This window comes from Ammospiza caudacuta, chromosome 3 (genome assembly GCF_027887145.1).
Source record: "Ammospiza caudacuta isolate bAmmCau1 chromosome 3, bAmmCau1.pri, whole genome shotgun sequence".
NCBI classification, from domain to species: domain Eukaryota; kingdom Metazoa; phylum Chordata; class Aves; order Passeriformes; family Passerellidae; genus Ammospiza; species Ammospiza caudacuta.
In genome coordinates, this window is record NC_080595.1 from 46738861 (window position 1) to 46766694 (window position 27834).

Below are 27834 nucleotides of genomic sequence, written 5' to 3' on the forward strand. Positions count from 1 at the left end.
TCAGCCAACTTACCTCCTTTTTGGGTGCTCAGCCAAAAAGACAAAAAATTTATGTGGTGCAGAAAAGGAAAACTTTGCTCAGGAGCAGCTACATTTACTAACGTACAGGAATCTTTCCCACTAAGAGATTTACTTTCAAAGTTAGTAATGTACTCCCAGACAAAAAAAAACTAGTATCCTAAGCTCTAAGTCAACTTTTCCATTGCTTTGCAGAATTATGGAATGAACATTACCTCACTTGTCCTGAAAACTATACGATAGTTGAACTGAGATCCTTCTTTCTCCTTAGCATCTTCAACCTTTTCCCTCCGGATGCTGACTGCTACAGGTCCAAGATTTTCATCTATTCCAAAGTAGTTCTGATGCTCTTTTACACAGGAATGAATGAAGAGATAAGAGTAAAGTATGAATCCCCTAGAAAATTTTCATCAAATCCCAAAAACATTTTTGCAGCAAGAAAAAGAGATCATTTTTAATTGAACCATGAGGTCTGTGAATACACCAGCTGGTGATTTTCTGAACTGTACAATAAGTCCATAAATCACAAATGCTAAGTTTGATGAGCAAAATGGTCACTCACATCATATAAATTACTGCAACAGCTGCTATTATGAAATATTTTTCCCCTTTTTTCCTGCAAAATTAATATTTTTGTTTCATGCCATAGGAAACTAGTTTGGAGAAACTATATCTACATATAATCTTGAATAAAAGCTAGGAGTCTTCAAACAAATAAGATTTATTCTTATTTACAACTTTATATTCCAAGCAGCAAACTCGGTCTCAACAAGGGAAAACTGAGTCTAGTAACTCTTAAGTGTTTGATGAATAGTTAAATTCATCCTTGAGGCAACTGGTCCAGTCTGGCAGAGTAAAGCACTATGAGCTGAAGAGAAAGATCACATTAGAGACCATTTAAGGAGAACAGACACACTCAACTCCATGTGACCAATCAGGACCTGTGCTGAGGCTCCTTCTTAACACCTTTGAAAGGTCATAGTGAGTAGCTACAGTCACCTGTAAAAAAGGGCAAGAGGGTCTGGGAAGCCATAGAACAGCCACGGCAAATTTTAGTTCCCAGGGAGATTAAGGAACAAATTCTCAGGGAAGACATTTCCAGGCAAATGAAGGACAAAAAGATACTTGGAAACAGCCTGCATAGATTTAAAGAATGCAAATCATGCATGACCAATCCAGTTGTATTCTGCAGTGATGTGACTGGCTTTATGGATGAGGAAGGAGCAATGAATGTCACCCACTTGTGCTTTAGCAATGCTTTTCACACAGTCTCCCACAGTATATCTGTGTAGCTAAATTGAAAAGACATGGTCTGGACATGCAAATTATAAGGTGGGCAGAAACAGCTGGACAGTTGACCTTAAAGGACTGCGGTCAGTAATACAAATTTCCATTAGTGGCCAATTACTAAAATGTTTATCAGAATTTGATGGTGGAGGTGTTATTGTTTAATAGAGTTTTACATTATCTAAATGATGGGATGGAGTTCATCCTCAACAAGTTGCTGTCCATGACCAACTCTAAAAGAAGAGTTCATGTATTGGAGGTTAGGACTGCAGATGGGTACAACAGATGAAGGGGAACAACCAGCAGGCTTTTAACATATCAGGAATATGTGCACAGCATAGACATGGAAATGCATAATCCTTGCAGTTCTAACCAAAGCAGGTAAGGGCAAAGCCACACGAATCCTGCAGCTGTAGGGTGTCTGTATTTCACTTCCCACTCTCCTCTTCTCCTGGAGGCAGCTACTGCTGAGCTGTGACAGCTGAGCTGCATGTGAAGCAACTCTTAAACCACTTAAAGTTTTTCAACCTCACAGTTTAAAACAAGCTCTCATTTTGACAATCCAAGAAAACAGACTGGAAAGGCCTTATGAAGACCAACACAGAAATGCATGTAGAACAGAACAAGCTCATACAACAGGCCCCTGCCTCAGGAGCCTCTGTGGAAGAGGACTGTGAGCACAGGCTGCAGCAGCCAGCAGGACCTCCCAGCAGAGATGGAGGGCAACCACACTCTGGGCAAGAGCCTTGCAGCAGCTCAGGAGAACATTGTGCCTTTCTGTTTGGCACATTTGAGGGCACATGAGAAGCTGTGTCCAGTTTTGGACAGAGTGGGCCTGGCCAACAGACAACTATGAAGACAATTAGAGGGCTGGAGAATACAACAGATGAGGAAAGGCTAAAAGAAATGGGCTTGTGGAGCTGAAGAAGAACAGATTAACAGCGGAAATAACTGCTGGATCCCACGAGCTGCTGGGAGCTTGTAGAGAAAGGAGAATCAGACTCTTCTAGAAGGTACAAAGTGAAAGAACAAGATGCAACCATCACAACATGCAGCCTCTGAGAGGGGGAATCCAACACAAACAGGTCTCCAAGAGAGATTGTGAAGTCTCCATCCTCAGATAGTATAAAAAACCTAAAGGCACAGCTAAAGGGAAATAGGTTTTGAGCAACTTATTCAGAACTACATCTAAAGGGAACTTTAAAGAGGGAATTAGACTAGATGGCCTGCAGAAATGTCTTCCAATCCAATTTATACTATAATCCCATATTTTAGATAACAATTAATTTACTAATTTCTCCTTAAAGATTGTCCAGATTTAAAAAAAAAAAAAGCATTTTGCTAGCATTTTTTAGTTAGTTTAGTATTTTTTTTAAAGTAATGTATTTATAGAAATGTGAAAAGAAGTTTTTTCCAAAATGTCTTTCAATAAGAAGTTACCCATACTCTCGGAACTATTGCAAAAGAATGAAATAATCTCTACATAAAGGACAGTCTTATTTCTCAAATCAAGTTTAAATTAAGTTTCCAGTAGTCTTTCAAAAATCTATCTATGATGTATGTAGGTGGTTCCAATCCATCTCCTAGTGGAAGGAAAAGGAGCATCAGCACATTACAACTTTTTTTGGAAGGAACACCTGGAATCAAAGAGGTGCAGACATTAAATTATCTGCTCCTGCTCTCCAACTACATTCCTTTCCCAGTCTGAGAATTCTACCTGCATGGATAGATAATGTACACCTTATGGACTTCCCAGTGTTAAATTAAAACTGTGAGTCTAAATGGGCAATTTTATTAAATGGAACAGGACTTTACAGAGAACACAAAGAAAGGGAGAGAGAGAAATTCCGACATCAAACATTTCCAATAACATAAAAGCTCCCCACAGCTGCGAAATTCAGGCTTTGACATAAGGTAAACTCCTCAGTTAGAAGTCTAGAGCTTTCCATTTTGATGTAAATCTAGAAAATTGTTGCACACAGTTGCTAGATTTCTTGGCTCCAGTATTACTGAGCAAAAAAATACAAGTGTGTGCAGATACCTACAAATTTCTTGTACAACATGAAAGACACAAACCCAAACACACCATTTATATTCATTAAAAATAAAATAGATAAAACAGAGAAGAAAAGTAAGGAAGCTGAATTAAATTGAATAGCATGGCTACTGATATACTGGGATTTGGGGAAAACATTTTCAATTCAAGACATCTTTTTTTTAATTTCAAAAAGTACAAACTCATTAAACTCATTTAAATGTGTTTATGTTGGTTTAAAAGAATCAGTAGGGGAGAAAAGAAGAAAATAAGTGCTATTTTTTAGCTGAGATCTAGAGAGATGCTAAAATATTTGTCATTTTTTACTTTTTCATTTAGAGGAATAGTTGTCAATTTTTCTCCTAACACAAAAGTCTTAGTTGTACAAAACTGAGTTAGTATCAATACCTTGCTAAGCCTGCACATTTCTTTTAGGACATTTTTTCAATCCCCTATCAGCAGATAGCATCAGTAACATTAAATAGTTGCAAGCATCCCTCAAATAAAAAGCATGATAATAATAAAGGAATTATTATAAAGTCTCAAGGAATTATGAGGATAATTGTACAAGGGGAAATGGACAAAGCAATGATAATCAAAACAATGAGATAAAAAATATATTCTAGCTTTTCCAATTCTCAACTGAAAACTGAGACAATATATTCAATATATATAACATATTTTATATCAGTTGCAATGCATTTGATTTTAACAATAGTTACAAAGCTTATAAATATGCAGTATAAAGCTACAACTCATTTCAGAAAACACTGAATCCCAAATCTCACATTTCTTGAAAGGGAATGGAATAATTAGTGCTACACATGCCAGGGTGTTTCTTCCATGCATCTTAAAACAGAAATAAAACTAGTATTCTGACAAGTGCCAATTATAAAACTGGGAACAAAATGAAATGTTCAAGAAGTAATTTCTTTTTCATATATATTTTCCTAAAGGCAACAGAAATCAGTGATAGTATGTAAAAGTAACTATTGTTTGCTTAATTGTTGTTTCATCCTAGCACAATGATTTTAACAAAATTAAACTGCACAACTAAATCTAAAAATCAGCTGGGAGAGCACACTGTCATGGAAGAGCATCACATAGACCCAGTATGACCATAAATGTCGATTTTTCTTTTCCATACATAAATTCAGGCCAGCAGCAAGACATCTTGGTGCCCAGTGGAAAATGTCTGGATTATTTCCTCTGTCCACCCTAAGTTTTGCTTAGGTGAGAACTGTATTCAATTAGAATTAATGAGACGATTCCCTATGTGCTTCATCCCTTAATAGAGCAGATATTAAAAATTAAGATTTTAGTTTCATCAGCTTGTTCGCCCTGACTTATTGCATCATAAAAGCCATTCAATACAGATTTCTCTCATTTAGCCTCTGTTACTGCTTTATAAAAAGATAATGCAGAACAGGCCATGGCTTTCATATCATTGTAAAGGTGAGAAGGTAACAATTCATTACTGGATATTAAATGAGTCATACCATATTTACTTTTGAAGAACTCTGCCTAGAGAGTAATTAGTAACCATTCAAGTTTCTGAGTGTTACACTATGTCGGACAAAACTCTGAGAAACTGATACTATTTCAGAACAGAAGTTAATAAAAACTAATTACATGCACATCAATTTTCCAGAAAGGTCATTAGGTTTGTTCATAATATAGTATGTAAAGTGGCTTTGAGTATGCATCTGCATTTTCTTTTTATAATTTCTGTGACAAGATTTTTCTTCACAGAAGTGTTCCGCACTTCAGCACTTGTAACTCATCCAAGATAAAAGCACTTCACAAACAAGTCCTCTTTCATCTGGCTTAATTCTTGTCTCCCCCTTCCCCCTGCCCATCCTGCCACCACCTTTGTCTACTGACAGTCTCCCTTTCATTTTTGTGAATGCCAATCTTTTCTTCTCTCTGCCCCTCAAAAAATGTGCCACCCTTTTGTCAAAAGCTTCACTTCATTGTCTTGCACTCTGACTCCCTCAACACTTTTTAAATCATTTACAACCTGTCTAGCTTGGAATCCATTTTGAACCTGTGAATTTACTGCCCATTCCTTGCTTAGTTGTGGGTCATTTTTTTCCTCTTCCATCACAGATCCAGATTCTTCTCTTCCTTGCCTTTTAAGCAGTTTTTTTACAGCTAATATACAGCTAATATATTCTCAGTTTCTATTGTATTGTGACCAGCACTGTACTGGATCCTCTTTTGAGTCCCTTTTAAAGGGTTACAGGAGGAAGGAGCAGCAGCACCGTGCTTATTTCCTGATGTTCAAATACAGTTAGAAAGCAGAGGAAGTATGATTTCAAGAACAAGAATTGAGCTGTAACAGTTTTTTAAACAAAGAAGCAGACTTTTTCTTTTCTTTTAGTAAAAGCAAGAAGATCTAGCTGTAATTCATAATACAGAAAGGACAGAGACAGATATTTTGGAGTTCTCCCACAAAACCAGGGATTTCATCCACGTTGCACAAGCCAGTACTAAATGCAGACTATCTTAGTTGATCACAAAGTAGAAACAGTTTATCTGAATAATGGTTAAAGCCAAGATAATTACTATGCTGACAAGAGTATCCTGGCAGTTTGCAGACTGAACATATCCTAAAAGAAAGGGCTATAAGGCTAGGAGAAGGGCATAAGACATCCTTCTTTATGCTGAAAAACTAAACATCAGGTCTCTATTTAAGAAGTAAATAAATGTGCATACAATAAGAAAGGCCTCAAGACACACTTGAAGACAGTTGAATCTAGAAGAGAATCAGAAGCCTCAATAATAAAACTTTCTCTTTTGGAGTCGTCTTTTAGGAAATAATTATTTCCACTCTGAGTATCAATATTTCCAGTGCATTCACTGGATATAAATGACATCTTTTCCTCCTGCTTATTAAGAAAGTTTGGGTTGGAGAAGTTAACTTACATGCTATTTTATATGACCATTCATTAAATCACTTAATGAACTCACACAGTTATTGTACAACCATACATAACCCACTGCTTTGCCCTGAGAGAGCAAAAATAACAGGCTTGATTTCAATAAGGACTTTCAAGATTCTCTGGAATACCTAGGTCTCTCCATAAAGAAGAAGGAGAACAAACTATAATCTTTAATAAACAACTTAAATCTGATGCATGGATACGTCAGAACAGTTGCATTAGAAAAATTTACCTTTTCCATAGAAGAACTTGCGGTAATAATATGCTCCAAGATCGATGTGTTCTATGATGTAACGCTTCACTTTCTCTCTGTGAATGGACTGGTTTTCCCTTGGTACTTCCAGTACTGAAACACCAGCATTTGTGCAATGGGAACTCAGAGAAGATTCAAAAGAACAACTTTCACCTGAAGAAAAAGATGCTGAATTTGCCCTAGAAAGTGCGATCCGTCTATCTCCTTCCCCACCAGTTTCATTCCTGAAGTAAGGGCAACTCAATACTAAATCATTGCTTTTCCCATCGCCCTCATCAGCATCTAAGTTCTCTTTTGAATTGAGGTCCTCTTTGCTTCCCAAAGGAGATTCACAGTTTCCAGTCTGGCCTGCTGGCATCTGAGTCTGTGACGCAGCTGAGGCTCCAGTGGTGATATTTTTTCTTTTTCCTACATTTACTCTGGTAGCCATTGCTTCATTTATGTTAAACAAAACGCTCTGAACATCATAATGTGCAAAACATTTCTGACAGTTCCAAGAACGAACATTTCTGTCAAGTCTATCATCCAGGTCTGATGAAAACTTAAAAGTTTCGTGCTCACTTTTAACTGTTCGCAATTTTCTAAACAAAGATGTTTCTACTGCTTCTGATTTAAGTCTCCTCTTGAAAGATTTCTCCCTGTCTCGACCAATAAGTAGGGCACTATCCATATAATCCAACCCAGAAATCCTTACAAATTCTCCCCTGGAAATCTGTGCAGCAGCATGTAGACTTGGAGAAACCGTAGGATCACAGTGGAAAAACTCAGAAAATCCAAAAGGAGCAAGGGTTTTATGTTCAAAATTTTCCACTCTGTATCCTCTCAGCATTGCAAAAAAATTTTCTCCAGACAAGCCTTGTCTATCAATTGAAGAAGTACTGCCATATTCTCTGTGAAGAGCTGCTCCAGTATTTGGGTTAACAGCATTTTGGTCTAACACATCTTCAGCATCAATATCACTTATTGTCACATCACTGTTGCTCCTTTGCCTTATGGGATGAAGACCCCTTTGAGGTGAATGAACAAAAAGATCTCCAATTGAATATTTTCCCTCTGTAAATTCCAGTTCTAGCTCTTCTTGCTGTTCATCACTTTGGTCATTTTGTCCATTTGGAAGTACGGAGCCAACACCTTCATAACTGGCTGGAGGTCTGTTTTCCCAAGCAGCTTTACTCAGCTCCTTAGAACAATCCTTTTTGGGAGGCCATTCAGATACCCTTGCTCGAACACCCATTTTAGGCACGGCTGGTGTACCATTTGTTTGATTATTTTCAGCTTTGCTAGAGGCATTTGAAGGAACAGGAGGACCCATGCTACCGTTCAAGGCTTTAAGTTTCCTAGCGAAATAATCATCAGATTGCATGCTTCTTGAAGACTCCCTGAACTTGGAGGAAGTTCTGCTAACCTTGTGCTTATCTTCTTGCAAAGACCTTTGATCACTCATGTCCAGTCAGTGGGAGGGGAACCACTACTATTGCATAAATTTACTGTTACATTTGTTATTACATATCATGTTTTATGGGCCAATAAACTGTGATATAAAAATACTGTTACAGTCTTCCCACAGGTGCAGGCAGGGACCTCAGTGTACCATTTTTGCACAATTTCTATCAGAAGAGCAATCTGAAAACATTTCCTTCAGTTCAGATGCATTCAGTTCAGTATTAGTCCAGAAAAATTTCTTAAATCTGTTCATAAGGAAAAGGAAAAAAAAGTGTTAAAATGTTTATACTCAATAACAGTAAGTTTTCACTGTTTCTTGTATACCCATAACACCCCATGAAACTGGATGGACCTAAAGTGACTTGCTTTGTATTATTTTGTATCCTTGGACTCCTTAAAACCCAGCAAATGTAGTAATTCCAAGTTTTTCACACAATTCCACAGGATGTGAGCAGCTTGAACCTGCATCTCCCATGGGCTCTCCAGTACATGCACAAGCAGAATAGTCACAGACAATTCTCTCTGCACTCCCTGCAATGCTGACAGCAACTCAGATGCCTACTCTCCATCTGATCACTGGGGTTTGTTTACATAATATCTAAGATGCTCTTTTCCAAACTTTCCTGAAAATGGTTAATGCACACAGGAGTGATGGGGCAAGACTGGTAGAAAACGTAAGTAAAATACATGGAGCAGATAGGACCTTATAAAGAGAGATGTGTTTTGCCCCATTTAAAAGAACATTTAAAGAAAAGTAATTGTACCACTATGATTAAGTCAGTGAATTAATGTATTTCGTTTCCTTCCCCTTCTCTCTTCCCAAAGGGGAGGTTTACTTACATTCCTTTCTTTGGAGTGCAAAACATTATTTAGCTGTGTAAAAAAGTTACAGTTGTTTCTGTTATATTATATTCCTCTGGTTGGAAACCCAGACTATTAACCCCGTTATTGTGATAAAGAACATGTCTCTTTTCTTCTGTAAATAAGAAAAGATATCAGCTCTATTGATAAGCCCCAATTTGATTACAAAATTGGAGCTGTCAGGATATAAAAATACTCTTCAACAGTCCATGACTCATGCTGTGAAGATTCATATGCAGGCACAGTCCATCCATTAATCCATTGCATAAAAGCAGATTAAAGCAACAGACAAGACAGAATGCTGTGTACTTCTTCAGATTTTATTCCTTGAACAAAAATGCCAACACAACAATCTTTTAAGATGCTGCAAATAAGGACAATATGCATTTACCAGAGACTAAAAAGAAGTCAGGTTAAATTAGCTTGGAATATGAATTCTCCCTTGATTTCAATTACGAGATGAGGTAGCAAGAGGAGTTCAGAAGATGAGTGGTTTTTCTCCTATATTTAATTCCTATTAAAATTCCTTGGAGGATGGGGAGGAAGGATGAGACGAGGGACAAGGGAATAATATAAATTAAAATGTGACACCTTACTTTTTCCTGCTTGTCAGAAATCAACTGAAATTGTGTTTGATATAGCAAACTTTAGAAGACTTCTGCAGTATTGAGGTAACAAACACAAGATATCTTTCAGCACTCCCATAATGGCTATGGTTTCTATGTGACCAGTCGTAGAAATTGCTGACAGTTTCAATGACAACGTATCTCTGCAGCCTACTTTCACTCCATAGAAATTCCTTGCTGGCCAATGAAGACAATTAAATTCGTTCCTTACAGAAGTCCAAAAGATTACTTAAACAACTGATATATTCAGAGAAACAGCACTTGAAAAAAAAAAAAGTGGTAAGTAAGATTTTTAAACACTGACTTATGAAAATACTGTACAAAAAGAAAAATAGTGGTCAAAGAATCATAGAATGGTTTGGGTTTCAAGGGACCTTAAATATCATCTAGTCCCAACTCCCTGGCACGTACAGGGACACTTTCCACTAGACCAGGTTGCTCAGAGCCCCATTCAACCTGGCCTTGAACACTTCCAGGGATGGGAGATCCACAGCTTCCCTGGACAACCTGTTGCAGTGCCTCACCACCCTCATAATGAAGAATTTCCTCCTAATATCTGATCTCTTTCAGTTTAAGACAGTTAATCATCATCCAGCCACTACATGCCCTGTAGAAGTCCCTTTCCAGCTCTCTTGTAGGCCCTTTTTAGGTACTGGAAGGCCAGAATTAGGCCTCCTTGGAGCCGTCTCTTCTCCAGGCTGAACAACCCCAACTCCCTGACAGTCTTTCCTCACAAGAGATGTTCCACTCCCCTGATCATCTTCATGGCCTCCTCTGGACTCACTTCAACAGGTCCATGTCCTTCCTGTGCCAGGTATCCCAGACCTGGATGCAGGGTTCCAGGTGGGCTCTCACCAGAGCACAGCAGAGGGGCAGAATCCCCTCCCTCACCTGCTGCCCACGCTGCTTTGAATGCAGCCCAGGACGTGTTTGGCTTTCTGAGCTGCAAGCACACACTGCTGGGTCATGTCCAGCTTTTCCTTCACCAATAACCCACAGAGTTCTTTGCAGGACTGCTCTCAGATATGTCAATATGCTCAACATTTTTGGAGCACAAGTAATACTGCAAAGTTAAAATAAAAGAAAGTTCCTTGCAAATTAACATGAACAGCTGACAGCTTTTTAATCACTTCTTAGACTGTTCTTTATACCATCATAGAAGTGGAAGAAACCTTTCCTCTGAAGGAAAACTAAACTATTCCAGAATGATCTTTTCTATTTCTGCCAGAATACAGAAGAGTGAGAACACACAGTAAGTTTAATTTCACACACTGGGAAAGATATTTAACTTCTTATTAAAGGTTAATACAATTTTCTTTGAAATGATGGTGAATTATACCTTGTAGCCTCCCTGCCCTTTTCTACATAAAAACCATTCATACAAGTCATTAGTTTATGCATTTTAAAATTTTAAAAAATCTCTGAATAATAGGAAAAAAGACATATAAGGTAAGAAAAGGCTGTCTTGCAAAAAGTCCATTCTTTTCTTCTCTTGTGTTAGCCTTTTTCCTATCATAAGCATTTGCAGTGTAGCATTTTTCTATCAATCATAAGCATTTGCAAAAGTAGTGAATTGGACCAGGAGTATAAGGAAGGTTGAATTGAAACTGGAGATGAGGTGGTGGGAGGCAGAAGGAAAGAGCTATAGATGGACACTACCAGCTCACTTATTTTAAATCCAAATCCACAATGTGATTTAATGTTTGACCTCACAAACATCTGCATTTGTGAAAGGCATCAGAGCCTGAAGGCCACAGGGAAGCAAGAATTTTTTTGTTTGTTCTGTGGTAGTGGTGGTAGCTTAAATACTTGATGAAGTATGGCCTGAATATTTTAACACAGGTACATTGCAAAAGACAGTACTTTAATAGAGAATTCATTTTCTTTACAGTGCAAAGCTGGTGTGACAGAAGACTAAAGAAATGCCTCTTTGGAAATGAAGGTTGATATTTTATTGTAAAAAATGAAGTAATTGAAAAAAAAAAGTCTGCCTGTTTTTTAACATGACAGACCCTTTCTGTAAATTCCTATAACTCAGCACAGTAGCATGTTGTGTAGCTGACAGCTGACTTAGAGTACTCTTCTCTTCAGACCTGTACAGCTCTTTTGGTCAAGTTTTTCACTTCCCTCTTTTCATCTCACCCTAGCACTGAAGAATGGAATCAGTGACAGATAAGGACAAAAAAGAAAAGCTGGATGCCTACCCTGCTGTTGTGCTCCTGCCAACCCTTCCCACTAAGACTGCTGGATGTTATGCAAATAACTTAAGTTCCTTCCACACAGCTACAAAGACTTCCTTCTGAGCTCAATACAGCAGCTGGTTTGTTAGCTACAGTTACAGTTCTTTAACATGGAACGATTCCAAGTTTCCTGGGGACCTGGATACGTGCCCACAAATGTTCCTGTGCCAGTAGCAGAGCAATGAATGAGAACTGTGCTATTGGACTATCCTGTCAAAAGGAGGTTGTTTGGTAACGCTGCCTCATGTCAGCCTTGATAGATGGAAATGAATTATTTAAAAAGTCTTTCTGTGATCATTTTGTTGATCAAGACTTTGGAAATCTGCCCCTATTATTATGTAATGCTATCATCCTAAAAAAGAATGCATAATTTGGATGAAAGCATTAATCTCTACTATTTATCAAGATGACAATTCTATACACCATGACTCTCAAGCTCTACTATCTTAAAAAAAATGGGAAGTGCAATTTGATAAAACTGGAGTACAGGCAGTAATAACATGCCAAAAGCTGAAGACCTGACATTTAATTTGCATTCAATTGGTTCTACACAGCATTTTCTGTGTCTCCCTCCAGTTAGTTTCCAGTCTTCAGAGAAACACAGAGTGGTGCAATATTTGGCCAGTACAGCAGAGCAGCAGCTACACAATTGCCACTTCATGGGAATCTGAAGTTTGCAAGAAAATTCTGCACATGCTTTCAAGTGCAATGAAAAAGAAGACTTCAAGGGACAAATGAACATGGTTCCTAAGATGCCTGTATTTCCACAAGTTCTAGAAAAGAGAACTCACTGAACAAATGTGTCTCAAGATCTGTCACAAAGATCTGTCACAAAACTAAGATCACCACTGAAAAAAGTAAATAATTTTTGAAAAATTACAAAATAGAAGAAGAAGCTTTTAAAATTCAAGTTCCAACTTGTGGGGTTTTTTAAAACAGACTACGTTAGCAAGTATTCTTAGATTTACGTACTTTAATATATCTGTTAACAGCATCCATTTCTTAATGATTTCCTTAGTATTCATAATAGTTCCTAAAAGAACTATGCAATTTTCAGAAGCAAAGTGACAGCCATGTCTGGTTTCCAAGCAATGTTATTTGTGTGTTCAATTCAGAGAACTCTGATCACACTGAACTGTGATATCATATCACATGACAGTTGATTATGATGTCACACAGGAGACTTATTACTGCAGATAGTAGTACAAAAAAGAAAAATGAAAAATTAGTTCTTCATGTTTTTTCCTTTTTTATGCAAATGTCTTTAGAAGACGATGATATTTAAGCATAATTGTCTTTAAATAGAATATTTCTTTCAAAGTTTTCCATAGGGCTCAGTGAATATTAAACAATAACACTAAACTATAATTGAGCTACTTATTCAGATTGCAGCTGTGGAAAATGGATTGGAAATAATACAATGATCAAATTATGAGCAGAGTTCATGAAAAAAAATGGTTCAAATTATTTTACATCAAATTTACAACTAAAGCTATAACTACTACAGTATAAATGGTTACCTCAGCTATGCATATTTCAGATACTTGATTAATATGCAGACATGGAAAAGAGGCAGAAGAACGATGGGAGGACCCTCATTTGGCAAATAGAAATACAGATGAGCTGCTCTGTAGTGAATATTTGTTGCACACTTCCTTAGCTATGCCGTATTTCTTTACATTTATAGTCTCTGTGAGTGAAATTTCAAAGTAGAAAACTGAAAAAATGCCGTTGTTGAAATAACATAGTTACAAAAATGTATCCACAAACAATCACGAGAAGTGGGAGGGAGGGAAGGAGCTATAGCTAAGAGTGACAACAGCCTACATGATTCTCAGTGCTGGTGTAAGACCCTCACTTTTCTTAGCAAACAGTGGAATTGCACTAGTTTTGGACTGGTACAATATTTTGGTAAAAAAGAAATAAAAAAACATACTCTGTTCTTCAAACATAGTTCCCTCCTCAAACAAAGAAAATGGCAGATGAACATGAATACTGAGAAAGAGATGCAACAGAACTTTGAATTCCACATCTGTTTGGTGCTGTTCAGTGAAAGGTATTTTACTTTTAAGGGAGAGACCTCTCCAGCCATAACTTTCTCCTTCACCAACAGGCTGAGAAAAATCTGATGACCATGTGTAGAGATAATTGTGTAAGGGGTAATAGCAAATAGACCCTTTGAAATGCTAGACTTGTTCACCCTATGGTCAAGATCCCCCAACTGTCATCCTGGCATTTTCGGAGAAAATACTTTAATAAATCTCTCCTTCCAACTGCTAAATACAAAACTCAATACTATGCATCAGTTTGGCTATTTTTAAATATACTGCATCCATTCAGTTAAAAAAAAATAAAAAAAAAAACAAACAAAAAACCAAAAAAAACCATCAAAAAAGGCCATTACAAAAGATGCACTTTCTTCAGTGTAACTCATTATACCAAAGAATATCTATCACAAAGTTCCCACAGCTTCCCTTTAGCTTATCTTCTATTACTTTTCCTGAATATGTGGTCCTACATATTTTATCTCAGTTCATGCTTTGTTTAGTTAAAAAACACTGCTTAAGTTTTTCATCCAGCAACCTAGGTTATCTTTCAGTGAACATCAGTGTTTTATACAGAGCTGTTACTGACTATAGCCTTACTGTCACTTATTTTAAACCTTGTTAGAAATCACCTTCTGTTATTAAAAACTGCATTTAGATAAATTTGTGACTGTTTCAGCACTGAAATTTCTTAGACTATTAATACCAGTGTTCTGTTTTCCAATTAACACAAGACTTGACAGAGATACATTAAGGCTAATTTGATTTCCAGAACCAATTGGATATCATCCTATTCTTACAGCTCTTATGCAGAGCTCATCTATAAAACTGGAACTGAAGCTGTATCTTATTCAGGTTGAACCATGTAAAGTAGCAGAGTTTAAACAATAGCAAAACTGCCACTGAAAAATACACTGAGAATATTTCATTTGCATTCTTCCAACTCAGTTCAGTTATTTTTAACTGAAATTATGAAACCTAAAATACAGTAAAGCCTACAATATAAAATAATTAATGAAGTAAAAAGGAAACTTTTAACCAGGAAGTCTTAGACCAAAGAATTGTTCCAGGAAAAGGTTGAAAATATATACATACATCTTTTATATATATGTGATTGACCACCTATTTTTCCAGGGGGAGGGGACATGCACCAAACTCCTCACAGGTTATTATTATTAACTGATACTATTTTTTACAATCTTTAATAATTGCAAATAGAAGTTATTCAACTTATCAGTCAAATTCTGGTATCAGTGAATTTTTTTTACAATCTCACATATTCTAAACTCTCTTTGTTTTCTTTCATTCTTTCCATACAAGAATCTAGATATCAAAGGGCAGGAATAAGAAAAAAGTACCCAACTTATTAAACTTATTGTTTATTAAATAATCTGGCTTCTTTAGAGAGACTAAAAAGACATCCAGAATGTAATTTACATAGAATCATCAAGTCTGACATACTAAGACACTGCCCTACTTTAAAGAATTTAGAGATACTTATGCCTGTTCCTCCAACATTTCACAATAATTGCAATTTCCTCATAAATAGAGTCATCCTTAAAATAGTAGTAAAGCAGAATTTTAATTCTAGTTTCATCTTTGAAAATGAAGAGTCTTCAACACATAATGATACAGATGCCTTATAAACAAGATTCACACAAAAAATAGAAGTCAGCAGATAAATACAAATAAATTTTGCATAATACTTGATATGTTCAGTGTAGTTCAAGATTTTAGAAAGAAGGAAGCAAAATCTGTTTGCATTACGTGTTCTTTTCCTCAGCCATAGATCCAATTCAGTAAGGGAGTTCACATTAGACAAAGTAGGAATTATTCTGAAAGGGTAAGGATGACTCATGTTCAGTTATAATACAGAAACACTGCATTGAAGCAAGTTCCAAAAAAAGCAAGAACAAAAAAAAGCAAGAACAAAAAAAAGTGGTCTTCTCAAACAAGCTGGACAACATCTGAAACTTCAGTGGAAAGAGAATTGTCTATAGGCTCAGAAATTGTCAAAAGTCAAACTGTCAGAGGATTGTTGAATTAGCCCTTCCTGCATGAATGTATGCATTCTCATTTAAATTGCGTAATCCACAAGGCAGGGACCATTCCTTTGTCCACTGTACAGGACGCCAAGCATCATGATAACCCACATGGCAAACAACAAGTGGACCAAGTCACTGTCAGAGGCAAAGCTCAGAAAGATAAAGACAGGACTCATGCAGCTTGTTCACATTATTGAAGGACAAAGAAAAGGACAACCAATTGTATGAGCACCTGGATAACAACACCACAAGAGAAATACAGCCCCTGTAAATCACCTAGTAGAAGAGTATACAGAAAGGACCATATTCATATTGTATGTTGAGAAAGAAACATACATGTGCTCCATTTCAAAACAAACTTTTTACCTTTGAGTTGTTAAGAAATATTTGCAAGTACTACAAATGGTGTATTTTATGCAGTTCTTATCGAATACTGGCAGAAACAAAAAGCAACTCAGCGATTTAGAAGGGTACTGCATTATTTTAAAACAAAGAAAAGAACCTACTGTACACCTTTTCCCATAATTAGTCACATCAGAAATTATTTCTTCTAATTCTAGCTCAGTGCACAGAATTGAAATTCCAATTGAAAAGCACTCTGCCTAAGAGCAGGCATAGAGAAAACTAGATGAAAAACCCACAAGAAGCAACCCACTTAACATTAAGAAATGTCCATTTCATAAAAAAAAGTCACACTGTAAGAATTTTTAACAAATTGCTACAGAAAGAATGATGGGATTGAAAAATTAGTAGTTAAATAATATCATTATCTGAGTTTTCAATCTTCAACATTTAAGGCTTCATGAATGGAGACAGATTTCCAACTGAAAAATACACTCAAATAAATTTCTGACAATGCACTAGCACTGTATTTTCTACAGTTTTTTTCTGCAGCTTTTGGGACATATCTGTCAGGCTGTTCCCACATAGTGCATACAATTGCTTTTGATTATTCTGAAAAAAATAGGAATTCTGGAGTTGGCAGCTCTTTAGCTATCTGAAGAAATGGGTTTTAATTATAAGTTGATAGGAAAGTAGAAACGTCCTAACATTTTGACTGTTGTTTCACATTCTGAGGTAGAAATTTGGAAGCAGGTTCAGAAGCTGCACTGAAGTTGAACAAGGAGTCTAGTACTGCAAAAGGAGATATTGTTCAGAAAGAGAGAACAAGATTGCAAGCTTTGGCTTTTCAGAGTCAGTATGTCACAAAAATTTGTGAGCCAATTCCACTTTTCATAACTCTAGAACAGTGAGGCCCAAAATAAAGCTTTTTCATCCACTCAGTGAAAAGATAAAACAATGCATCTATTAAACAGCTGAGGCTGCCTATTCCACGAAAGAGGTTTCAGATGCTGACACTACTCAAGAAAGCTTTTGAAATGTACAAAGCCATTTTTAGCCAGAACAAGAAAGCTCTTTTACATATTTCCATTATAACTGCATTCACAGTAAAAATGCTGCTCAGGCAGGAGCACTGATCAAGCCTGCCACGCTCACGCCAGTGATGTCAGACCTAAGCACTCACTTGGATTCCATGGTATGATCTTACAGACCCAAACACTGGGCTTGGCTCCAGAGATCACCAAACCCCTCCAAACAGCAAACCACTTACAACATCAATGCTACTTCTACCAGAAATACTCGCTCCAATGGGTACAGCTTTTAAAAGAATCTAATTTTTTTAAGCAGAAAGGAAGAGCCTCCCTAAAGCAAAGACACACCCAGTACATCGGTCAATGAATGAGACAGTCAGAGACCTTGCATGAATTTTAGTCATGGCTACACAACAGCTTGAAAACTCACTATTTCAGCCTAAAAACTTCTGCTTTGACACACTACCATCAGTAAGAATTCTATTATCCAATGGGAGCCAGCATTTCAAAAGGATTTTAGAGGTATAAAATGAAAGGACCAAGTGATAAGTGAAAAAAGGTTAAACTGTCATTCTCCTCATGTTCATGAGAAATATGTATGCCATCCAGCAGATTTCCATACACTTACAGCAGACCTTGATGGTTTAAAATAACCAGATTTTTGCATTTAAACCATATGTAAAAAACATATATATTACAGATAACCTTTCAAACATCCATCAACTGTATAAAACTTTTGGTACCAGGGAATATATGGATATGGTACTTATACTCAGTGCCTAGAAAATTACAATATTTTGCTACTTATACTATTTTATCCAATCTCCTGTTGTACACAGAAATTTGAGAGAAAACTGCAGTGATTAAAATAAGATGTGAGAAACTTTGCTAAACACACATTTTGGTTATATATCTCCTCATATTTCACCCCCAATATTAAAGATATGTCCATGTACTTCTTGAGTTTTCCTGTAGTAACACTTATGATGATACTTGAGTTTTTCTACTAAAGGACTTCAATTTCTATTGGAGTCTATCTATTAGAAAGGGTCACACAAAGCTAACACTGGTCTTTCCAACACATTGCAACACCTGGACTAAGAGGAAATCAGAAAGTGTATAAATACAGTTTTAGAAGTTCAAGTTAGTTCATTTGTAAGGGAAAAAAACTGCTTGAGTCCACTTCACTTCTAAAGCAAAGGAGAATTTGAATAACCTCTCTCATTGCAAAAGTTCACAGCAATGAAAAACACCCAAAACCACTGTCTATGACAGCAGAGAAACACTGCCTGTGACAACTCAAAACATTCCAATGTTCTACCTAAGAGGTCTTAACTGTTCACTAAGAAGTACAGAAGCACATGCTAAGGAAAAAAGAGAAACAAAGCTAAGATTTCTCTTATGTTTTCAAGAAAGTAAAACAGGAAGTAGGTTTCCTGTCATGTCATTTGGCAGTAGAGTGGATCTGATACCACAGTTCTGAATTATTTTTAGTCTTAATGAAGGAAGTGGTTGATTAAAATAAAATAAGTTTTTAAAAAAAGGAAATGTGAACATGAGACATTGCTTCTTATGGAAACCAGTTTAGTTTGACCCTGATTCTTTATCAACTGGCAGGAATTGTGAGGTAGTACAAACTGATAATAATACTGGCCAGTTTTTCAAACTTTAGCTTCAAGCTGACTGAGGATCTGCAGTTTCAAAAGCCATCACGTAATTTCTCTGGTACTTCTGCATCACTGTAGAGCTCTAAACTGTCCCTTCACATCACTGTGCATCAAGACCTTTTTAAAAAATTTATGTTATGAGAAGAGAGGTTTCACTTTTTTCTATCCTTCCTCTCAGAAACAAAAGAGCAGGAGTTCCATACAGAAAGCTATGATGGCCATAATGCACTTGATTCATACAGTCTTACTACATTTAAACAATTTTTTTCTTAATTTACACTGCAAATTTGGAAAGCAGGCTTAATAATATTAATATACACTAAATATTTTGGCAGTTACCAAATAATTTGGTAACTTGTGTCCACATGACCTTTCCAAGCACATGCAATTGGACCTGGAGCACCTGGCACTGAACAATTCAGCTTGGGCAAACAAGTGCCTCTCTGAGACAGCCACCCTCCAGGCTGGTTGGTTCCACAGCTTTGTACAATAACAGCTCTTTTTCTGATGAATAGAATCTTTTTCCATAATTCCAGATATAAACAGAAGAACAGTAGCTGGAGTGAGGGAGTTGTTAGCAGAATATTGTTCTTCATTTTTCATCAGTCCACTCAAATTTGGCACACCCTGATAGCAATAAAATGTCACTGCCATCTGTTCAGTGATCATTTGAAATCCATCTAGAAACAAATTGCTATTAAGCTAAAAAACTCGTTCTCAATGAGACTAAAGAGGGCTATAATTGAAAATAATGTTGTTAAAGCTTTATATCAACTTTATGGACTCCTTCTGCTTCCCCCTCAAATTAAAAAAAAAAAAAAAAAAAAAACAAAAAAAAAAAAAAAAACAAAAAAAAAAAAACCAAAAACAAACAAACAAAAATTAAAAACCAAACAAAAAATACAAAAATAGCCAAACCCACCCCAAACAATAAGATTGCATTATCATTGCTCTACAGATTTACTTCAGTTTACTAAGTTATAGCACATGTCTGAGAACTTTCTGGAGTTGTCCTGCTGAGAATATATGCTATATATTTTCATTTTAAACACGAAAAAAACCCCCTGTCTTTATAAATACAGTGTGGAAACACATCTTTCAAATATTCTGAGTCAGAGAGGTAAGATCTCAATTTTTCTAGATTGGAAAGAAGACACCTTGTTGTATATATGTATTTTCCAGACAAAGTCATCGTCCTGACTGAGGTTAAGGAATGCAGATTCAGAGTTGTATTCTTTTATGCTAGAGACTCATTAGAGAAAATGGCTATAAGCCTTTCTTGATTCTTAGCTGCAGGCCACCATAAGCATGCTGATATCTTCTAAATTTACTGCTTTATGAAAAGGTAAAAATGCTTGAAAATGAAGTCTTGCTTTAAGGTGACTTACTGACATGTTCAATAATCAATAATTTGTCTTTAAACAGATCTCCAAGCACACTAAGAAACAGCACTATTTGGAACCATGAAAAACATAACTGTGGGAAGCATGGGGAATGCTAGTTTTAAATTCATATTCATCTGGAATGGTTTGCTTTTATAGGGCCAATTTTGTTTTAACTTTTGCTTTTAAAATTCTGGTTACATAACACCCCATCCAATAAATCAGACACTGAATTTTATATTTGATTTATCAAGTTCTGCTCCTTATGTAAATGAAAACGTTCAAATAGGAGGGTATAATTAACTGATCCAAAGTGTTCACACACAGGCATAGTAATGCAGTGTAGGCATTGTAAAAAATCTGCCTCTGAATTTCATTATTGGCTTTGATTTAGCACAAAGTTTCGGGTCAGCCAACAAACTGTATATCATTTATACAGACCACACATTTCTGGAGCTGTGTTTTTACTTGCTGTCAGTGCATATCTCCCTCATTTTGAAACATATTTGCATTATAGAAACTACAGATCTATTTCAAAATCCAAATTTAGAAAGGAACAATCACATTTGCCATGTTTCTGACTGTTAGAAAGCTCATATTAAATTACAAAAGAAACTGCACATTTGACATATAAACTACCTGAATGGCATTCTCTCTCCTTCCCCACACATACTCAACTACTTACCAGTAAAATCCATAGATTCTTTTTCCCCAAAATACACATCATTATCAAATAAATAGTATTATCTTTATAACCTAAATAACCTTTATAACTGACTGAATATCTGTCAACAAATTATGAATTGCTTACAAAGGATCTCAGCTATTCATGTCAACATTATGTATGATCCTTTACGAAAAATATCCTTACCTAGGGCAATTTGTAACGTGAGTGATTTTAAATATTATTCCAGGATCTGCCCAGCTAGTTTTTCTAAACTCAATAAATGTACATGAAGAAAAAAAAAAAAAAGCGAAATCTTGAGCAAAAAAACCCAATGCTAATGTCTCATGAGTGGCTATTTCAGCACTTTTAACCAGGGGTTGTCCCTATTTCACTGGGAAGGTTTTTTGATGCATATTTATATTTCAAAAACAAATAGCTTGGGTATAGCTTTCTTTCCATTCAAGGATTGTGTACATCTGCATGCCATGTTTGGTGTACAACACCAGCAATTCTTTGCCTCTCATGATGTGGTTCCCATCCATATTTATTCCAGTGTGCTTCTTCACTTCTTCTATTCTCTGTTTCCATATACTTGGCACCATGCATCCACCAAATCATACCCAATTAATGCAATATTTTCCACCTCAATCCACATGTCCATCATCCTCCATTCAAGGAGCACAAACCAGACAAGTGAATATATGTTAGGCCCATGACATCCTTTGGTTTGGAATGGGAGTGCTCACAGATAACCCTTACTCAGGCACAGCTAGGCAGAATGAAAGCAGGCTAATAAGGTAAACTATGATGCTAGGCAAAGTTGGGATGGTAATGGTTGTCATCAACCATTTATTTAATTTGTAGGCACTCAGAAGCCATCAGCTTTGCTGATTACCAGTCAAAAGGTCTCACTCCATCTTCTTTGTGTTTTCCAAGCAGAAGCCACAGAGTGGCTTCTGCTCACTGACTGCTAAAGCCATCCCTAATCCAAACCCTTGTCCAAAATAGTCTCTTATCAAGGAGTGATCTGCTTGGTCCTGGCAAGTTCAGTCACCTAAACCATCATGAAAGGAAAAGAAGCATCCTCTATCATTGTCTTAATCCAAGACCATTTCTTCCTCTTTTATAAATATCCTTTTCCTTGTCCTTTAGACAGTTTACTAGTCTGACAAAAGTCCAGCTTTCCAACACAGCATTTCAGTTCATCAGAATCTAAAAGCATGTCTTTGCTGTAGCCTTATCTAGAAATATTCACTTTGGGTTCTATTTAATTCTGCCATTTAACTATTCATTCCCTCTCTGAATGTTTGGTCCTCTTTGGTATCACTGTTACTCCTCTACTGTCACTTCCTTTATTTCAATATGTTTTTTCTCTTTAGTATCTTTCTAAAGTTTCATAAATCCTTTCTTTTCTCCCAGGACACATCTTTTTGCTATCCACGTCAGTCAGTTGAGACACTGTACAACAGCAGTTGTATCAGTTACCTCAGTTTCCTTTATCCTTCCCAGCAGACTAGGAAAGCTATGGGATTTCTTTTTAAATGCTGTATGACTATTTAAATGCTTCTTTTCCTCTGAATAAGAAGGGTATGTACCTACACTCAACAGTTAATACAATGTGTTGCTCTTAGGTGATAATCCATTCCTCCACCTCTTGTCAAAACCAAGGCAAAACAAATATGTACTTCAATATGTTCTTAAAGTCAGCAAATTATCTAGTTCAAACAATAGTCTAGAAAAGATTCCAATGAACAAAACCTTTCAGAGAATACTCTGTCATCAACACTGTCAATTACAAAAATAAGCAAACAAATAAGGTCCTAAAGATCAAAAATTATGTATTTTTAGTATAGATAAAGTAAGACAAAACCATAAAAAGGAAAACAGAATATATAATAGTCTTTGTGGTATTATATAATACTTTTTAAAATTGGAATTATTTTTTATAATGTTTTTTCATTTTTCAGCTATTATTTTTAGAGGAAATATAGCAGAAATATATAGCCTTTGCTTTAAAAAATGATTATTAAATACCCTCACAAACTCCTTAAAGCTGCTTGAAAGTGTTAAATTAATATTTGAGTTTAAACACAGGTTGCTACTTAAAAACATCAAAGATATATATCAAAGTCATCAAATAACTCAAACAAAGGGAACATGTATGAGGAAAAAACCCAAAACCATTTGTATCCAGGATAACAAATACCTGTTCTTCAAAGTATTTAATGAATGCCAGAACTTACCTCGAAGCTAAAATGAAAATGCCTGATTATTTTGCCACATCTTCCTACAAAACTTATTTTCCCTTGGATTACTGGGGCCTCATTTTGTTCCCCTTTTATGTCTTCAAGATTCACCCTGTTCTTCAGGGTACCCAAAGAATATCTGGTCCAGCTGTTAAAGACTGAGGCAAAGAAGGCATGGAGTACCTCAGCTATTTCCTCATCCTTTGTCACTATGTTTTCCCCTACTTGTAACAAAGGCTGGAGAAAAAACCTCTGTGTAAGAGTTATTTTCACATTTGGTTCTCAAACCAGTTGTAAGGAGTATTTGCCAAACCTCTTAATTTTAAATAAATTTTAATAAACCTAGTTTTCCAAGCAGATATCAGCAACATTTGTAACTGAGTTAGAAAAAAGCACATTATTAAACAAACACACGAAAATTGAATTCAATTTGCTGATATACAATTAATTGTTCCTACACACACAATGACTCCACTTTTGAATGAGACAGAATTCAATGCATGATGCAAACTTCTTTGCACATAAAAAAGTTGGGTGAAACTACTATAGTAGGATATTGTGCTTAAGCTAAACAAGACAAGCATTATTTCCATTGAACTCCACAGAACCCCAGTGACAGTGTGAAGTAACTGGGGAAAGAGTACACATTAACATAAAAATTCTGAGTCCACTGGAGAAAAGCAGCTTTGTGGAAACTGTAGAACCAAACTACAAATACAGAAAGAATTATCTAATAGTGCTGTACAGTACAACACAGCAAACATCCTCCTACCCTGAAATACTCAGAGAAGGATATAAATTTGAGTTTGACTTGTTTTGATACTGTTAGGCTAGGGGTTTATGTTGGGTCTCTTTGTTTGTGGGTTAGTTGGTTTGCTTTTTTGGGGGGAGGGCTATTTTATTTTTGTTTTAAGAAAAAAAGTTTATTTTATTAATTAGAAAAGAGTACAGTCTGTTCAATATACAGCTTGCCTTCCAAGAAATATCCTAAGCTATGCATTCCTGTTTTGTCGCAATATCGTTTAGATTCCAGTAAGAAATAAGCTCTCATGTCTCTATGTAATACCAGAAAGGAAATTAAATCTTAGTGGATTTACAAAATGGAACTTCAGCAATCAATGTGCCAGTGAAATACTGAAACTACCAGGCAACTGGCTACTATGAAGTGGGAAGGCACCGAGAGGAAAGTTTGCCTCCTCACCCTCACCAAATACAGAAACACTTGGAAACTAAATTGTTCACATAATAGGAAAACCAAAATCTTCACAGTTGTAGCTATAATCAACATCTAAAAACTACAGACAAGACAACAGAAGCAGATCCTGGGCAATGGACATGTAGGAGGCACTTTACTGGAAATGTTTGCTTCCAGAGAAGGAATGACTACTACTCGACAGACCACATATGTGGTCAACCAAATGGTTTTTTTTAAACATGAATCAGTATCAAAACCAGATGTCTTCTGATTCAATTAATAAGCAGATTTCATAACAACTGAATAAAGAAAGTACCACTTACAGAATAAAGCAAGTATGAATGATATACTACAAAGACTCATCCACAGAACACATGCAGACTCTTCTGTCCTGCTTTTGTAGAAATTTTTTATAAGGTGATGCAAACTAAAAGCACTTTAAAAACCCAACAACTCAGCCCCAATCCATCATATAGACAGACTTCAAAGAGGGTATGGGATACCACTAAAGCCTTTTTCCAGAGCCTCTGTCTTTCCAGTGCTATGGAACAAGGTAATTTGACAATATTCTTAATTTAAACATAAATAGAGAAACATCTGTTTACACCAGGCTTAGCTCTGCTTCTGCTACCTAGAGAAGATGAGTGAAAAAGCATTTCAGTAAAATCTTCACCAAGCAGTATACCCAACATAGCTGGGCAGTTTCTGGGCTGAACACTTCAAGGAAATACACCATGTCAAAAGGACAAGGTGGTAACAACTGAATCTAAGAAATGGGGGTTGCTGTCTGCATGCAAATGAGCAGGGTTATCAAGGGTTGAAAAGAGACAGGAAGTATATTCTAGTCCAAGCTGACACTTAGAAGTCAGTAACAGTAATTTAAAAAACTAAATCTGTTAGTTAGAAAACCTAATCTGTATGTTAACATTTGAGACACAGAGCTGGAAGAAGGTGGGGAAAACCTTTTGTCCCCCTCATAACCCATCCATTGATCTTATGGCCAGTACTGAGGGGTTAGTATGAGAAACTGTCTTTTCTTGCAAAAGAAAGCTAAACAAATAAATAAATAACCCAACCTAGTTTAGTTTTTTTCACTCCGCACTACAGTAAAAGAAGGAAAAGGAAAAAATGCTAAAATAATTTCAAATCAACCAGAGGAGTAAAGCATTAATACTACATCATCCACTTCCCCTTGATATTCACAAAGAAAAGAGATGAGAGACCAGGAAACCCAAAGCTTCCAACAATGAAATAATTGCTTTAGTACACAGTTCTAGAAGCTCTGCACACAACCTCATAGTACACACACACCTAAAACAATGGAGAACTCTATTTTAGTTTCCTGTGTGAACTTAATAACAAAAAAATACAAGGGCAACAGAAATACAAACATGGAAGGTTCAAGGCAAAAGCAATCCTAATTAAATACACTTGTCAACTATAACATAATTTCAGTACGCAGTTTGTCAATTTTTATATTTTCACAATTACTTCTTTACAGTGACGCTCTGCTAACACATAAACACACACAAAAAATCACTTTAAAAATACCCTTAATTTTAACTCTCTAGCTACACAAAACATCAATCCCAACAACTCATTCTAGTGGTAATAGGTATATGATAGAGCAAATTTCCTTCCTACTTCATCCAGTAATACCATATTACATCAACTTGAGATCTATCATGGTTACAAACACTAACCCATTTGAGAAAAACAAAGTATTTCAATTGCTTTTTTCTAGTTTAGGAACAGTGTTTCTAAGTCAAACTATATGAAATGCAAAGTAGGAGAGAACCTAAGTTTAAATTACTAAAAATACTGTAAATTCTGGCTGCCCTGGAGACAAAGTTAGCTGAAACAAGTTCAGCTGCCATATAATCCACACTCTTCCTCCTGCTCAGACAAAGCTACCAACTGCCAAATGTTATCTAATAATTACCACTTGTAAAGTAAAACGGCTGGACTATGCCCTCAGTTTACCTGTCTTTAGACAATAGTTTTGAATTAAACCTGCAGCCCACTCCAACCTTCCAAGTTCTAAAAAGGCTTGCCAAAGAGAACAGAACAGGCAAGAAAACCCCAAAGAAATCTATTTACAGGTGTATTCTAAATTCCAAAAATGTGCAGGAAGAAATTTCTAAACATTCTGCTCTTTTAAAAAAAAAATAAAAATCCTACTTTAAGGAAAGATGAAAATAGAGACAAAAATCAAAGTCACATTCTTTGTATCTGGTTTCTAAATGTGATACAGCAATAACATCAATCCCCAAGTAAGAGAAGTTAAGTAAATATCTGTGAATGGTGATTTGGAGCCAACTGAAAAATAAAGAAAGGCAAAGTAGAAATGGTCTATCTAATCTGTCATTCACCCAAACATAATTAACTGTTATCATTATTAACAATAACAAAGATCACTTTTCTGTAATCTGCAAGAGACAAATGACAAAAGGAAGGATGTCGCATACAGAAATGTCTCAACTTCTCTTTTCTTTTAAGCCGTTAGTATATATACTTAACAAACAGTACATGAAATGGAAATGTGTGCTCCCATCCCTCTTGGAAATAACCCCTTCAAAAAATGTTTACAAATTTAGTTCATATTTTTGAGAAAATTTTGCTGCAGTGGACTTTGATCTTCAGCATTTGGTGGCATGTAGCCCTGCCCTTCCTGAAGCTGTCCAAAGCAGTTAATGTCACTGATCTTAACTATGACCAAAAAAAACTTAAGAAATTTCAGGAATAATGTTTTTCTTTTTTATTTGTTTTTCAACTATTATTTCTTTCTATCCATTTCATTTTCTCCTATTTGCAGTAAGATAAAACAAGAAACTGTACACAAGCAGACACTTGATGAAGTGGAGGACCTGGGAAAAGTTTGTATTCCTCCTTCCCTCTCCTCACAGGTTGCCATGCAAGACAAAGTACACACTCCATTCACAGGGAAGAATTTGACAAGGCAACAAATCAGGTTACTAGGCTAAATGGCTGAAATGAGATGGCAAAACAAAAGAAAAAACTTGCAAAAAGAAAAAAGCCTAACAGCTAAGAACTACAAAGTATTTGAATGATATTCACAGCAAATGAATAGCTTTTTAGAGGACCATAAAAGATAACTGAGAGTACTTGTGGGGTTTCTATTTTTGAAACTAGATGCTTCCTCGCCTCTTGCCCCCTCCTCCCCCCTCACTTTGCAAACAGACAGGGCTCAGAGTGTGCTGGTTAATAACCAGACCAGGTCAGCCTGCAAGAGATTATTTTAAGCTGTCTGCATTTTTTTTAGATAGGAGTGGATGTGACAGGCTACCCAAGAGAAGATCAAATATAACAAGAGGTCATCTGTATCATATTATCAATATTTTAAGACTAAAATTTACTGAAAACAAAAGCTTAGGCCTTGCATAGACAGGGTAAAAAATATTACAGCACAGCCAATTTCACAAAATTCAAAGCTCTCATAGATTTCTTAGCCAATCAATTTTGACCCTGAATAATGCTTATAAAAC

General features: G+C 36.1%; 1 protein-coding gene across 1 annotated transcript in view; it reads right to left on the reverse strand.

Moving 5' to 3' along the window:
- The window catches only part of SIPA1L2 (signal induced proliferation associated 1 like 2), a 124676-nt gene that overhangs the window by 64430 nt on the left and 32412 nt on the right, over positions 1 to 27834 (reverse strand). Inside the window, exons 3-4 of the mRNA XM_058800909.1 lie at positions 6518 to 8226; positions 234 to 367 (exon numbers count right to left, since the gene is read on the reverse strand). Coding sequence (XP_058656892.1) covers positions 234 to 367; positions 6518 to 7982 — 1599 coding nt within the window. The 5' untranslated portion in view covers positions 7983 to 8226. The remainder of the gene's footprint in view (positions 1 to 233; positions 368 to 6517; positions 8227 to 27834) is intronic.